This window comes from Ovis aries, chromosome 8 (assembly GCF_016772045.2).
Source record: "Ovis aries strain OAR_USU_Benz2616 breed Rambouillet chromosome 8, ARS-UI_Ramb_v3.0, whole genome shotgun sequence".
Classification (NCBI taxonomy): Eukaryota; Metazoa; Chordata; class Mammalia; order Artiodactyla; family Bovidae; genus Ovis; species Ovis aries.
Window position 1 is genome coordinate 49,753,614 of NC_056061.1, and position 12,467 is coordinate 49,766,080.

A 12,467-nucleotide genomic window follows, 5' to 3' on the forward strand; every position below is an offset into this window, starting at 1 on the left:
TTGCTGACAGATGTAGTGTAGCTGACAGATGATGAGGGCCTAAACCAGAGGAGAAAACTAGAGTGATATGTAGGAGACAGCTTGGTGATTAACAGATGATTGATTCTGGAGGTTGAGGGGAAAAAGCAGATCTTAGGAACTCCCAGATCTCTGACTTGGTTAGCTGGAGGTTTCAGAGTGAAGTTTGTGGAAATGAAGAATGTAAAAGGGAGAAGAGTATGTTCTGTTTGAAGTGCCTGAGAGAGTTGCTCAGTCCTGAGTTGTGTAGATCAGTCTGTAGCACAAGATTCTGGTAGGTAAGTGGTGAAGTCTTAGGACTTGACACCAAGGAGAAGTATAAGTAAGGAGCCAGAAGTGAGAAAAGAGTGCAGCGAGGGACTCAGGGTGGGCATTGAAAGAGGGATCTGCAAAGGAAAGCGAAAGTCAGTAGAATGATGTCACTGCAACCAAGGAAGGAAGGCTTGTTTCAAGGAGGAGGGAGTCGTCATCCACCAAAATGATGCTTAAAAGTGGTTACCCCTGGGGAAGGCAGAAAGGGACGAGAAACTTTAGCCCTATCTTAATTTAATTTTTTTTAATTTTACAAAAAATGCATTGATTAATAAACACAACTTAAGTATTCAGCTGGGTTGACATTTAAAATACTGATTTTGAGAGCACCTTCAGTGAAGTAGTAGAGAAAAAACTAGTTAGCAGGTGGGTTCAATTGTCAGTGAATGCTTTGAAAGTGACACACACAAGATAGTCTTAAAGTTTTTTTTTGTTTGTTTATGCCAGAGAAATCAATTATTCAAGAGTCGTTTGTTAAAAGAGAATTCTAGCTGCTACTACCTTTTTTGAGTCTGCCATCCCTTACATAAAAAGAGATAGAAGGTGAAAAGGATGGATAAGCCTTAACTTCTGAATGATCCAAGTATGAATTACCTATAACGTTTACTGCCCTACTTGCAATCTTCTTGTGACCCATATTCTTGGAATAACAAACATTGAATGAGTCCCTCGTGTACAATAGACAATACTGTATTTAATGTCTATATGATCCTTTCTCTATGTGGCTTAATGCACAGTGTCAGTGAAGGATTTTCTCTATGTCTGAACCTAGTTCTTGCATCAGTTAAATGGGAAATGTTGACCATATTAAGATTGTAAGGCTTAAAGATAACAAAGAAGCTTCTAGACTTGAACCTGGCACTCTATAAAGGCTTCTTAAAAGTGTTGCTTTGTTGCCTCTTACTCCCTTTATGCCTTTTTGATTTAGTGACTGTCTTAACCAGCTCTAATGATAGAATTCTTCATGTCAGAAACTATATTTTTAGGACTTAAAATCCTGTTTGTGGAACAAAATCAATATAAGAGCAAATAAAAATCTATCAGTCATTTCAGAATCCTACAATAAAAAATAAATAATGAATAAATGCATCATCACTCAGCAAAAAATAAAGTATGGATTTTGTAACCTATATAGTAATTCTGTGGTTAATAACTAAAAGTTAACCTGGAATATGTTTTGACAGTTTCTGTGGTATTGCCTCATTTCTTATGTAGCCAAGAGGCACTTGAATTATGTTGTTTTATTTGTTTTCTACCATTACTGAGATCATCAGTATCACAGAAGTAGCAGCACCATGCCAAGTTAACACTTAGGCTGTGGAGTGAGCAAAGTTTTTGCAATGTGACCTTGGGAAAGTTACTTAACAGTCTGAGCTTCTGTCCCCTCACTTGTAAAAATAATACTCATTTCAGGGTAGTTGTGAGGAGTAATATATGTAATACATGTAAAATGTTTAGTACAGTGCCTGGCTTGAAATCTGCATTCAATGCATATTAGATGCTGCTTCTAGTATTATTGTTGCTATTTGCTATGGGACTTGTGGCAGTTACCTCTGTAAACTTCAGTTTCCCCATCTGTAAAATATCTACATCACTGGCTGCTGTAAGGATGAATAGACATGATGTATAACAGGGCACAGAGGCCCTGTAGGTGTTAACTTGTGTCATGACTGCTCTGATTAGCATTAGCGATCAAAGAAGGCAGTGCTGCCAACAATGCTGTAAAATTGTCAGCTCCATAAATTAGAATGAGAAAATTAGCAAGAATTAGTTCCCAGTAACAAAGTAATTAAGAAAATTGCAATTTTTATGTATCATTAAATCCCATACCTTTTACTCTACAGACAGTACTGCAACAGGTGATTGAAGATGGCTCAAAATATGGATTAAAAAGTGAACTTTTTTCTGGCCTCCCCCAGAAGAGGATCGTGGTTGAATTCAGGTGAGTACCTACTGATCATATGCATTGGTTGATCAACTGACTGGGCAGGTGGGTATTTTACTGTTATCGTCTGGGTCTCACAAAATTACATGTGGAAAAATGAAAAATCAGTGAGATTATGTAATTAAAGTCACAGTGAGTTGATCATTAAACCATGAATAAAACTTTTTAACTTTAATCAAAAAAGTACCTAATGGTTATTATGGATTTTTTCCATTATTAATTATGTATTGATAGATTTTTTTTTAGAAGATCTAGTTCTTCGTTTTAGTAGACTCTTAAGGTACGTATAATGGTTACTATCATATTAAGAACTGCAAAGTAATATAATTACCAGAAAACAAGCTTTGTTGTGTTTGTGATGTATGTGTATGTATTTTTAGCTTTATTGAGGTATAATTGACCAAATTATAAGATAAAGTGTATAGCATGATTTGATATATATATACACACACACACACACTGTGGGAGGATTTCCCCAATTGAGTTAGTTGATAGCTGTCACCTTTCATATTTACTTCTTTGTTTGTGTGAGAACATTTGTTCTACTTGTTTAGCAAATTTCGATTATATAAGACAGTGTTATCAACTATACTCCCCACGTTATACATTAGATCCTCAGTACTTATTGTCTTACAGCTGAAAGTCTGAACCTTTTACCAGCCTCTTCCTGTTTCCCCTAGCCTCCAGCCGCTGACAACTACTTCTCTATTCTGTTTCTAAGAGTTTGACTTTTTAGTCTTTAGATCTGACATTTAAATGGTAGCACACAGTATGTCTTTGTCTGTCTGGCTCATTTTACTTAGCACAATGCCCTACAGTTTCATCCGTGTTGTTGCAAATGACAGAATTTCCTTCATTTTTAAAGTTGAATAATATTCCGTTATATGTACATACCACATTTTCCTCATCCATTCATCTACTGATGGACACCTAGGCTGTTTCCATACCTTGGCAATTGTGAATAATGCCGCAGTGCGCATGGGAGAACAGACATATCTTCAAGATAATGATTTTGTTTCCTTTGGATATATGCCCAGAAGTGGGACTGCTGGTGGCTCAAACGGTAAAGAATCTACCTGCAATGCGGGAGACCTGGCTTTAATCCCTGGGTTGGGAAGATCCCCTGGAGAAGGGCATGGCAACCCATTCCAGTATTCTTGCCTGGAGAATCCCCATGGACAGAGGAGCCTGGCAGGTTGCAAAGATTTGGACACAGCTGAGTGACTAAGCACACACATATTGAAATTATCCCAGATCAGGCTCCTTTATTCTCTTTGCATGTTCCCTTAAGTCCTGGTGTACTTTCTTTTTGGCATAAGATGTTCCAGTCTTACTCAGACCTGGAATTGTCCATTTCCCGCAAGAAGTCCTAGTTCCCTTTTTGTGAGGGAAGGTATTTATTTAGAAGCCAAGTTCTGGCTACAGGAGTGCTTATTACTACTGGAACTCAATTTTTACTGATGTTACCAATTCAGATCCAATATCCCAGGGTCCATTACATGAAATGCACATTATTTAAAATTACCAGAAAAATAGCTTGATGTTTATATGGCTCTAAATAGTCTTCATGATAACTTTCTTATATGCCATGCCATCAATAAAACCGTCTAATCTTTGAATTGTTCTTAAGTAACCAAAAAAGAAAAAGATCACTTTTGGAGTATGGCTGGCAGGTGACCGCTCATGACCATTATTGGAGAAATTGTATTTGCCTTTTTCAAAGCTAAGGAAAAGTGTCGATGAGCTGTTTTCTCACTTAGCTAGAGCTTGCTAGAGCCTTTGTCTTAGTATATGTTTTTGTGGAAGATTTTTTTAAGTGGACGTGGTAAATACTATTTTTGGTTTCTTAACTCATTATTATAATTTATGGTGATAACTTAAACTTAGTTATGATTAGCACCTGGATAATCAGAGGTGAGTGGGATTTATTTGTACTGTCTTCTGCCACTCAATCCTGTTCTTAGAAAAAGCAGACCCTCTAAGACTTGGTAAACTCATCTGTTTATGACAAGGATTGATTGTTGAGTAAGCTAACCTTCTTATGGAGCAGATATAAATTATGAATAAATCTTATTCTACCAGTATACTCCAGTCAAGGTATTTAAAGTTTAAATGTTGTTGCATCAAAAATAAAAAAAAATTAAAAAAAATAAATGTTGTTGCATCAAAAGAACAGAGACTTCTGCAGTATCCTCACACCAGAGAAGAACTACACTAAGGCCATCCCCCAAAAGAAAGTTGCTTGTCGTTTCAGTTATCTCTTGCTTAACAAGCCACTATAAGACTTGATACAGGGAATGGCAAACTTTAGCTCATCGGCAAAATCCAGCCTGCTATATTTTTGTAAATTTGGAATACAGTCTTAGATATTCATTTACCTATTTTCAGAGTGGCTGCTTTGATACTCTAATGGCAGTTGAGTACAATTGACAAATAATTGAGATAGAGACTAGATGACCTAAAATATCTACTGTCTGACTCTTTAAGAAAAACTTTACCACACTACTGATTAGTGTTTTAAAGCAACAGTTGTTTTATGTTTCATGTATAGACCAGGAAATTGGGAAGAGCATAGCCTAATGGTTTTTTTGCTTGCCTGTGGTCACTTAAGCAACTCTGGTCATCTAGACATTATACAAGGACTAGAAATCCAGGAAACTCATTTACTTTTCTGGTGTCTCACCTGTGGGCTGGCCAGGCATCTCCCTGTATTCTCTCTCCAGCAGAGTAGCCAGACCTCTTTACAAAGGTGCTCAGGACTCCAAAATAGTAAAATATCTGGTCTTGTAACAGGTGTATCATCACTTATGTCACTGCTGGTCAAAGCAAGTAACAAGATCATCCCTGACTCAGGCCAGGGAAGTAGATTATATCTCTTAACGAGAGTGGCAGAGAGTTTGTAGACACTTTTAATTCTTTTCATTATATATTTGCAGTGATGCAGTATACATACCCTTCTCTGGGGAGGCACTTCAGTACTCTTACACTCCTTGCTCTTACCTAACTAGCAATAAAGGAATATCAGTAGGAAAGTAGAATAGTATGTTACTGCACATTTACCCTTGAAATAGTGCTAGTGCCAGTTTCTTGAAGTGTGAAAAGTTGCCACCCATGCACCTTCTTAATGTTCACTTCCTCTTTACCATCCCTTCTCCCCAACCAAAATCAAAATACCAAGACTAGTCTTTCTCAGTCATTGAGTCTCTGGTTTTTCTCCAAAGTTTTTGTTTCCCATATAATACTCCTTTTTGTTTATGCTTATAAGAAATGTCTAAAAATAGCCTGTTCCATTTGAGTTGTATTCTGGAGGCTTTTTGAACTGCAGTTTATTTACTTACAGATTTGCCTCTCTCAACTTTTTTCCAGAGCAGTTAAGGAAGGCTGGAACTTTTATAAGCATCTGATCATTAATGAAAGCAGAGTCCATTTCCCAGCAGTCATCTCTGCTTTCTGTTGTTTTTCATCTGGCATTGGTGAGGGACTAGAGCTGCTTCCTCCCTTAGAAGTATTCCAGATCTGTGATTCTTATTGTGGTTGCAAAAGGGAGACAGAGAGGTAGACAGGAGGGTAAAAATTGATAGAAAACATCCTTCCTGAATTTATTCTGAAAATGAAAGAGATGGGAAGATAGAATTTCTTTAAATGTGTAGTATCTTTAATAGACCAGGTGACTTCACCCCAAAGTAAAGAGAAAGAAATACTATGTTCAAGAAACTTGCCCCAGGGACTTCCCTGGTGGTCCAGTACTTGAGAGTTCTCCTTCCAGTGCAAGGGGTGAGGGTTCAATCCCTGGTCAGGAACCTAAGATCTCACATGCCTTGGGGCCAAAATACCAAAACATAAAACAGAAGCAGTATTGTAACAGGTTCAGTGAAAACTTTTTAAATGGTCCACATCAAAAGAAATCGTTGCAAAATAGAAACTTGGGCCTTAAATTGAGATGATGGTGGTGATGCTAGGTCAAGGAGCTTGCTCAGGGTCACAGAGCTAACTCTGAATCCTATATGTTTAACCTTTACTGCCTCCCTGATATAGTGATATATGGTTGGTTTCCCTATATTTTGTCAGATCCAGGAGGAGTGTGATAAAGTGCCAGAGTAGATGACTGTCTACCTCGGACTTTGGCTCGACCTGGTGGGTAGAGTAAGACTTGAAGCATCAGCAGCGGTTGCCTCTCTCCTGAGTCAGCCCTTCCTATTGTGTTCAGATCAAATCTGCAGGAGCACAGTCAGCAGTGGTAGCCATTCTTCTCTTTTATCAACACGTGTTCCCCACCCTGCTGTTCCTCGATGTGAAGTGTTCCCACAAAACAAATTGACCTCTGGGAAAATGGGAGTCCAGGAGATCAGGGTACTAGTTTTCACTTAGTAACTGATTTGGTCATCTGGGACGGGACAGTTTATTTCTCTAGTCTCTTATATGTGGAAAATAAGAGTAATAATATCTCTTTTCTTATAAGATTGAGGAAATTACATGAAGTAATAGTTCAGAGTTCTAGTAAAGCATACAAGTTGTAATCCACAGTAGTTACTTTGGCTGCCAAAGGAATTGAATTTGTATTTTCTATTTCATTGTATTCCCTTCTGAGTAGGAATGTGGTGCTAGAGAATGTCAAATTGATAGTTCAAGGGAGGTTTTTTGAAGCTCTAGACAGATTCAGTTCTTCTAATTCTAAAAAAGTACAAAAGTTCTAGCCAACAGGAACATTAAAAGATGTTCAACACTGCTAATCATCAGAGAAATGCAAATCACAACCACAATGAGATATCACCTCACACCTATCAGAATGGGTATCATCAGAAAGATCACAAATAACAAATGTTGGCAAAGATGTGAGAAAAGGGAACGCTGGTGCACTGTTGGAGAGAATGTAAATTGGTAAAGCCACTGTGGAAAACAGTATGGAGGTTTCTCTAAAAATAAAACTACCATATGATCCAGCAATATCACTCCTGGGTATATATCTGAAGAAAGAAACACTAATTTAAAAACATTCATGCACCCCAACATTCACAGCAGCATTATTTACAATAGCCAAGATATGGAAATAATCTAAAGTGTCCATCACCAGATGAATGAATAAAGATGAGGTTTGTGTGGAATACCACTCAGCCATAACAAAGAATGAAAATTTACCATTTGCAACAGCATAGATGGACTTGGAGGGCATTGTACTAAATGAAATAAGTCAGGGGAAGACAAATACTTACATTATTATTTATATGTGGAATCTGAAAAATAAACTAGTGAATACAACAAAAAAGAAACAATCCCAGATACAGAGCACAAACTTGGGGTTACCAGTGGGGAGGGGCAAGGTAGGAATAGGGGATTAAGACATATAGACTACTATGTATGAAATAAGCTACATGGATATATTATGCCACACAGGGCAACATCTTATAATAACTTTAGATGGAATAGTTTCTTAAAAGGTTGTGATTCACTGTTGTACATCTGAAACATAAAATGTAAATCAACTATACCTTTTTGCATTTTTAAAAATGCAAAAGATATGCAAAAACTATATTATTAGATAATATTTTTATTAGATAATAACCTTAGTTTTTGAAAATTCAAAGGTGACAAAAGGGAGTGCAGTGAGAAGGCAGTGTCCTCCCTACCCCAGTCTCCTGGTTCTCTTTATACAGACATTCACCAATATCAGTTTCTTGCTTACCCATCTAGAGATCATGCACATTATACATTGTTCTCCTTTTTTCATTAAACAATGTATCTTGTATATTCCTTTAATATCAGCACATCCATGGCCAGTTTATTTTTAGTTTTTTATGGTATTTTTTTAAAATCAGCTTTATTGAGGTATATGCTGCTGCTGCTAAGTCGCTTCAGTCGTGTCGGATTCTTTGCGACCCCATAGACGTCAGCCCACCAGGCTCCCCCGCCCCTGGGATTCTCCAGGCAAGAACACTGGAGTGGGTTGCCATTTCCTTCTCCAGTGAATGAAGGTGAAAAGTGAAAGTGAAATCGCTCAGTCATGTCCGACTCTTAGCAACCCCATGGACCGCAGCCTACCAGGCTCCTCCATCCATGGGATTTTCCAGGCAAGAGTACTAGAGTGGGTTGTCATTGCCTTTTCCATTAAGGTATATAGTACAGTGCAAATAACTGTATTTCAACATGCAGTTTAACGAGTTTTATCAAAGATGCCAGGTCACATAACCACCACTACCAGTTATGATATCACAGTTTCTCTTTTTTTTTTTTAACCTTCATTTTATTTAACTCCCTTTTATTCTGCTTACTTGGGATTTAGTTTAAGCCTCCCTTTCTAGTTTCTTAAAGGAGAGTCTTCAATCATTGATTTGAAACCTTTCTTCTGTTCTGATATACACACTTTCATGGTATAGATTGGTCTGCTTTAGCTACATCTCATGAATTTGCTAGTAAAGCAGTGCTAAGGGTCACCCTGTTGGCTGACCTTCTCCTAGGGATCACAGTCCTTCACTGTCCTGTTCAGTTTCATGAAACCAGTGTTCCATAAATCTTTAGTTTTCTAGTTGTTTAAGGCAAAAGGGTAATTAAGCCTAAGCCTTGTTCTTCTCTCTTGACTAGAAGCAGGAGATTACTTATTTTTTTAATCCCATAGAAGAACATTTGCTTTCTTTCTAAATAATGATTACATGAATTTCCTTATAGTTTCATAATTTCACAATTGTATACAGATATCTGTCAGATCAAGGTTTTAAATTGTAATACCCTTTAAAAAGGTAAATAACAAGGCTCTGGAGACAGACCACAAGTAAGCTCTTGTTTTTACCACTTTTAACCAGCTGTGTCCTAGTTAATGTCTTTTTTAACATTGAAAAACTTAGGAAATTTTCAAACATACACAAAAGAGAGTAAAGAGAGCCCCATATGCTCATCATCTAGGTTCAAGAGTCCTCAAGATATTGCCAAATGTACTTCATTATCATTTTTCCTTTGTGTGTCTCAATTTTCTCATCAAAAATAAGAGATTACATCACAGTTCTTCTGACTGTTGAGTTAATGCATGTAAAGTGTGTCAGACTGTGCCTGTCAGAGAGTGGATGTGCTCTAGAAGCATTCAGTCAGTTCAGTCGCTCAGTCGTGTCCTACTCTTTGCAACCCCATGAATCACAGCATGCCAGGCCTCCCTGTCCATCACCAACTTCTGGAGTTCACTCAAACTCATGTCCATTGAGTCGATGATGCCATCCAGCCATCTCGTCCTCTGTCGTCCCCTTTTCCTCCTGCCCCCAATCCCTCCCAGCATCAGGGTCTTTTCCAATGAGTCAACTCCTCGAATGAGGTGGCCAAAGTATTTTAGCTTCAGCTTCAGCATCAGTCCCTCCAGTGAACACCCAGAACTAATCTCCTTTAGGATGGACTGGTTGGATCTCCTGCAGTCCAAGGGACTCTCAAGAGTCTTCTCCAACACCACAGTTCCAAAGCATCAATTCTTCAGCGCTCAGCTTTCTTCACAGTCCAGCTCTCACATCCATACATGACCACTGGAAATACCATAGCCTTGACTAGATGGACCTTTGTTGGCAAAGTAATGTCTCTGCTTCTGAATATGCTGTCTAGGTTGGTCATAACTTTCCTTCCAAGGAGTAAGCATCTTTTAATTTCATGGCTGCAGTCACCATCTGCAGTCATTTTGGAGCCCCCAAAAATAAAGTCTGACACTGTTTCCACTGTTTCCCCATCTATTTACTATGAAGTGATGGGACCAGATGCCATGATCTTAGTTTTCTGAATGTTGAGCTTTGAGCCAACTTTTTCACTCTCCTCTTTCACTTTCATCAAGAGGCTTTTTAGTTCTTCACTTTCTGCCATAAGAGTGGTGTCATCTGCATATCTGAGGTTATTGATATTTCTCCCATCAATCTTGGTTCCAGCTTGTGCTTCCTCCAGTCCAGCGTTTCTCATGATGTACTCTGCATATAAGTTAAATAAGCAGGATGACAATATACAGCCTTGCCGTACTCCTTTTCCTATTTGGAACCAGTCTGTTGTTCCATGTCCAGTTCTAACTGTTGCTTCCTGACCTGCATACAGGTTTCTCAAGAGGCAGGTCAGGTGGTCTGGTATTCCCATCTCTTTCAGAATTTTCCACAGTTTATTGTGATCCACATAGTCAGAGGCTTTGGCATAGTCAAGAAAGCAGAAATAGATGTTTTTCTGGAACTCTCTTGCTTTTTTGATGATCCAGCAGATTTTGGCAGTTTGATCTCTGGTTCCTCTGCCTTTTCTAAAACCAGCTTGAATATCTGGAAGTTCACAGTTCACATATTGCTGAAGCCTGGCTTGGAGAATTTTGAGCATTACTTTACTAGCACTCAGTTCAGTTCAGTCGCTCAGTCATGTCCGACTCTGCGACCCTCCCTGTCCATCACCAACTCCTGGACCTCACTCAAACTCATGTCCGTCGAGTCAGTGATGCCATCCAGCTATCTCATCCTCTGTCGTCCCCTTCTCCTCCTGCCCCCAATCCCTCTCAGCATCAGAGTCTTTTCCAGTGAGTCAACTCTTCGCATGAGGTGGCCGAAGTATTGGATTTTCAGCTTTAGCATCAGTCCTTCCAGTGAACACCCAGGACTGATCTCCTTTAGGATGGACTAGTTGGATCTCCTTGCAGTCCCAGGGGCTCTCAAGAGTCTTCTCCAGCTAGCATTGCTGCTGCTGCTGCTGCTAAGTCGCTTTAGTCGTGTCCAACTCTGTGCAACCCCATAGACTGCAGCCCACCAGACTCCCCCGTCCCTGGGATTCTCCAGACAAGAACACTCCAGTGGGTTGCCATTTCCTTCTCCAGTGCATGAAAGTGAAAAGCATTAGGTATTGTTAAATCTTAATTGCAACTTCTCAACCACTAAGAGTAACAAATGTGTTGCTTGAGAATTTGGAATGGTAAATTCTATTTCTGGTTATCCTGGGAAGCTTTCCACATAAATATTTTTATATTTTTGTTTTAATTTCTGATACTATAAATATTGATAGATATTACTCAATAAATAAAAAAAATTATTTCGGGGTCCACAATAATTTTTAGACACTAAAGAATTGAGAACTAGCACACTAAACTTAATTCCTAATAATGTACCTTATTTGTGTCAAAACAATCCTCTCTGAATTTCTTCATCTTTTTACCAAGCCCCTACTGTATCTGCTTGCTGAGTGTGCCACTTCTGTGTATTTTATGTGACTACCTCTTGAGTCACAGGATCAATTCCCTAAAGATGGTTCTTTCTGAGATCTAATTTATCTTTGCTCTAAATGTCTGATTTTAAAAATTATTTATTTTTGGTTGCACTGTGTCTTTGCTGCGCACGGGCTTTATCTAGTTTTGGCGAGCAGGGGCCACTCTTTGTTGCAGTACACGGGCTTCTCATTGCAGTGGACCACAGGCTCTAGGCTCATGGGCTTCAGTAGATGTGGTATGTAAGCTTAGTTGCTCCTTGGCATGTGAAATCTTCCCGGCTTAGGGATCGAACCTGTGTCTCCTTCACTGGCAGGCAGATTCTTATCCACTGTACCAGCAGGGAAGTACTCTAAATGTCTAATTTTTAACTGTCTTTGTCCAAAATACCAAAGGCTTTAGTCCACAATTATATTAAACTGTAGAGCTATGACCTAATTCATTTTAGAACTCTTGTTTGTAGAACAGAAAAAAATAACTTTTACAATTATCTTGCAGTTCACCTAATGTTGCCAAAAAATTTCACGTTGGACATTTGCGTTCTACCATCATAGGTAAGTGCTGTTAGTTTCACAGAAAATACTGAACATGACTTTTGGAGAGGTATTGGTTTAATGCTTAAGTAGCAAAAGGACAAAGAAACAAAAAAGTGAAATGTATATGAGCTTAATGCTAATTAAATATGACCCTAAAATGAAAAAAATTGTTTTAAAAATGACAGAAAAAAATTTGTTTCAAAACCAAAAGATTGACTCAGAAACCAGGTATGTATATTTTGATTTTTAACTTGTTAAAAGTATGTATGCATATAAAGAAGAACTGAAAGATGCATAAATGAAAACAGTTTTATGGGATTGATGGTCATCCTGCCAATTTTTTTTGTCCATATATTTTGTTTTAAAAAATAAACTCAGTCTGAGTCATATGAGTACTAACTGGAGTTTTCAAGACTGCAAATTGAAACAGGACTATCCTAACAAAGATTACTATAATACTTCTTGGTTGTAA

At 38.3% G+C, this 12,467-nt stretch overlaps 1 protein-coding gene across 3 annotated transcripts in view; it reads left to right on the plus strand.

The window, feature by feature from the left end:
• RARS2 (arginyl-tRNA synthetase 2, mitochondrial) overlaps window positions 1-12,467 on the plus strand; it is a 77,062-nt gene that overhangs the window by 33,802 nt on the left and 30,793 nt on the right. For all 3 annotated transcript variants that reach the window (XM_060419574.1, XM_042253419.2, XM_004011287.6), the window contains 2 exons: window positions 2,175-2,272; window positions 11,958-12,013. In XM_060419574.1, the coding sequence (XP_060275557.1) occupies window positions 2,175-2,272; window positions 11,958-12,013 (154 nt within the window). The remainder of the gene's footprint in view (window positions 1-2,174; window positions 2,273-11,957; window positions 12,014-12,467) is intronic.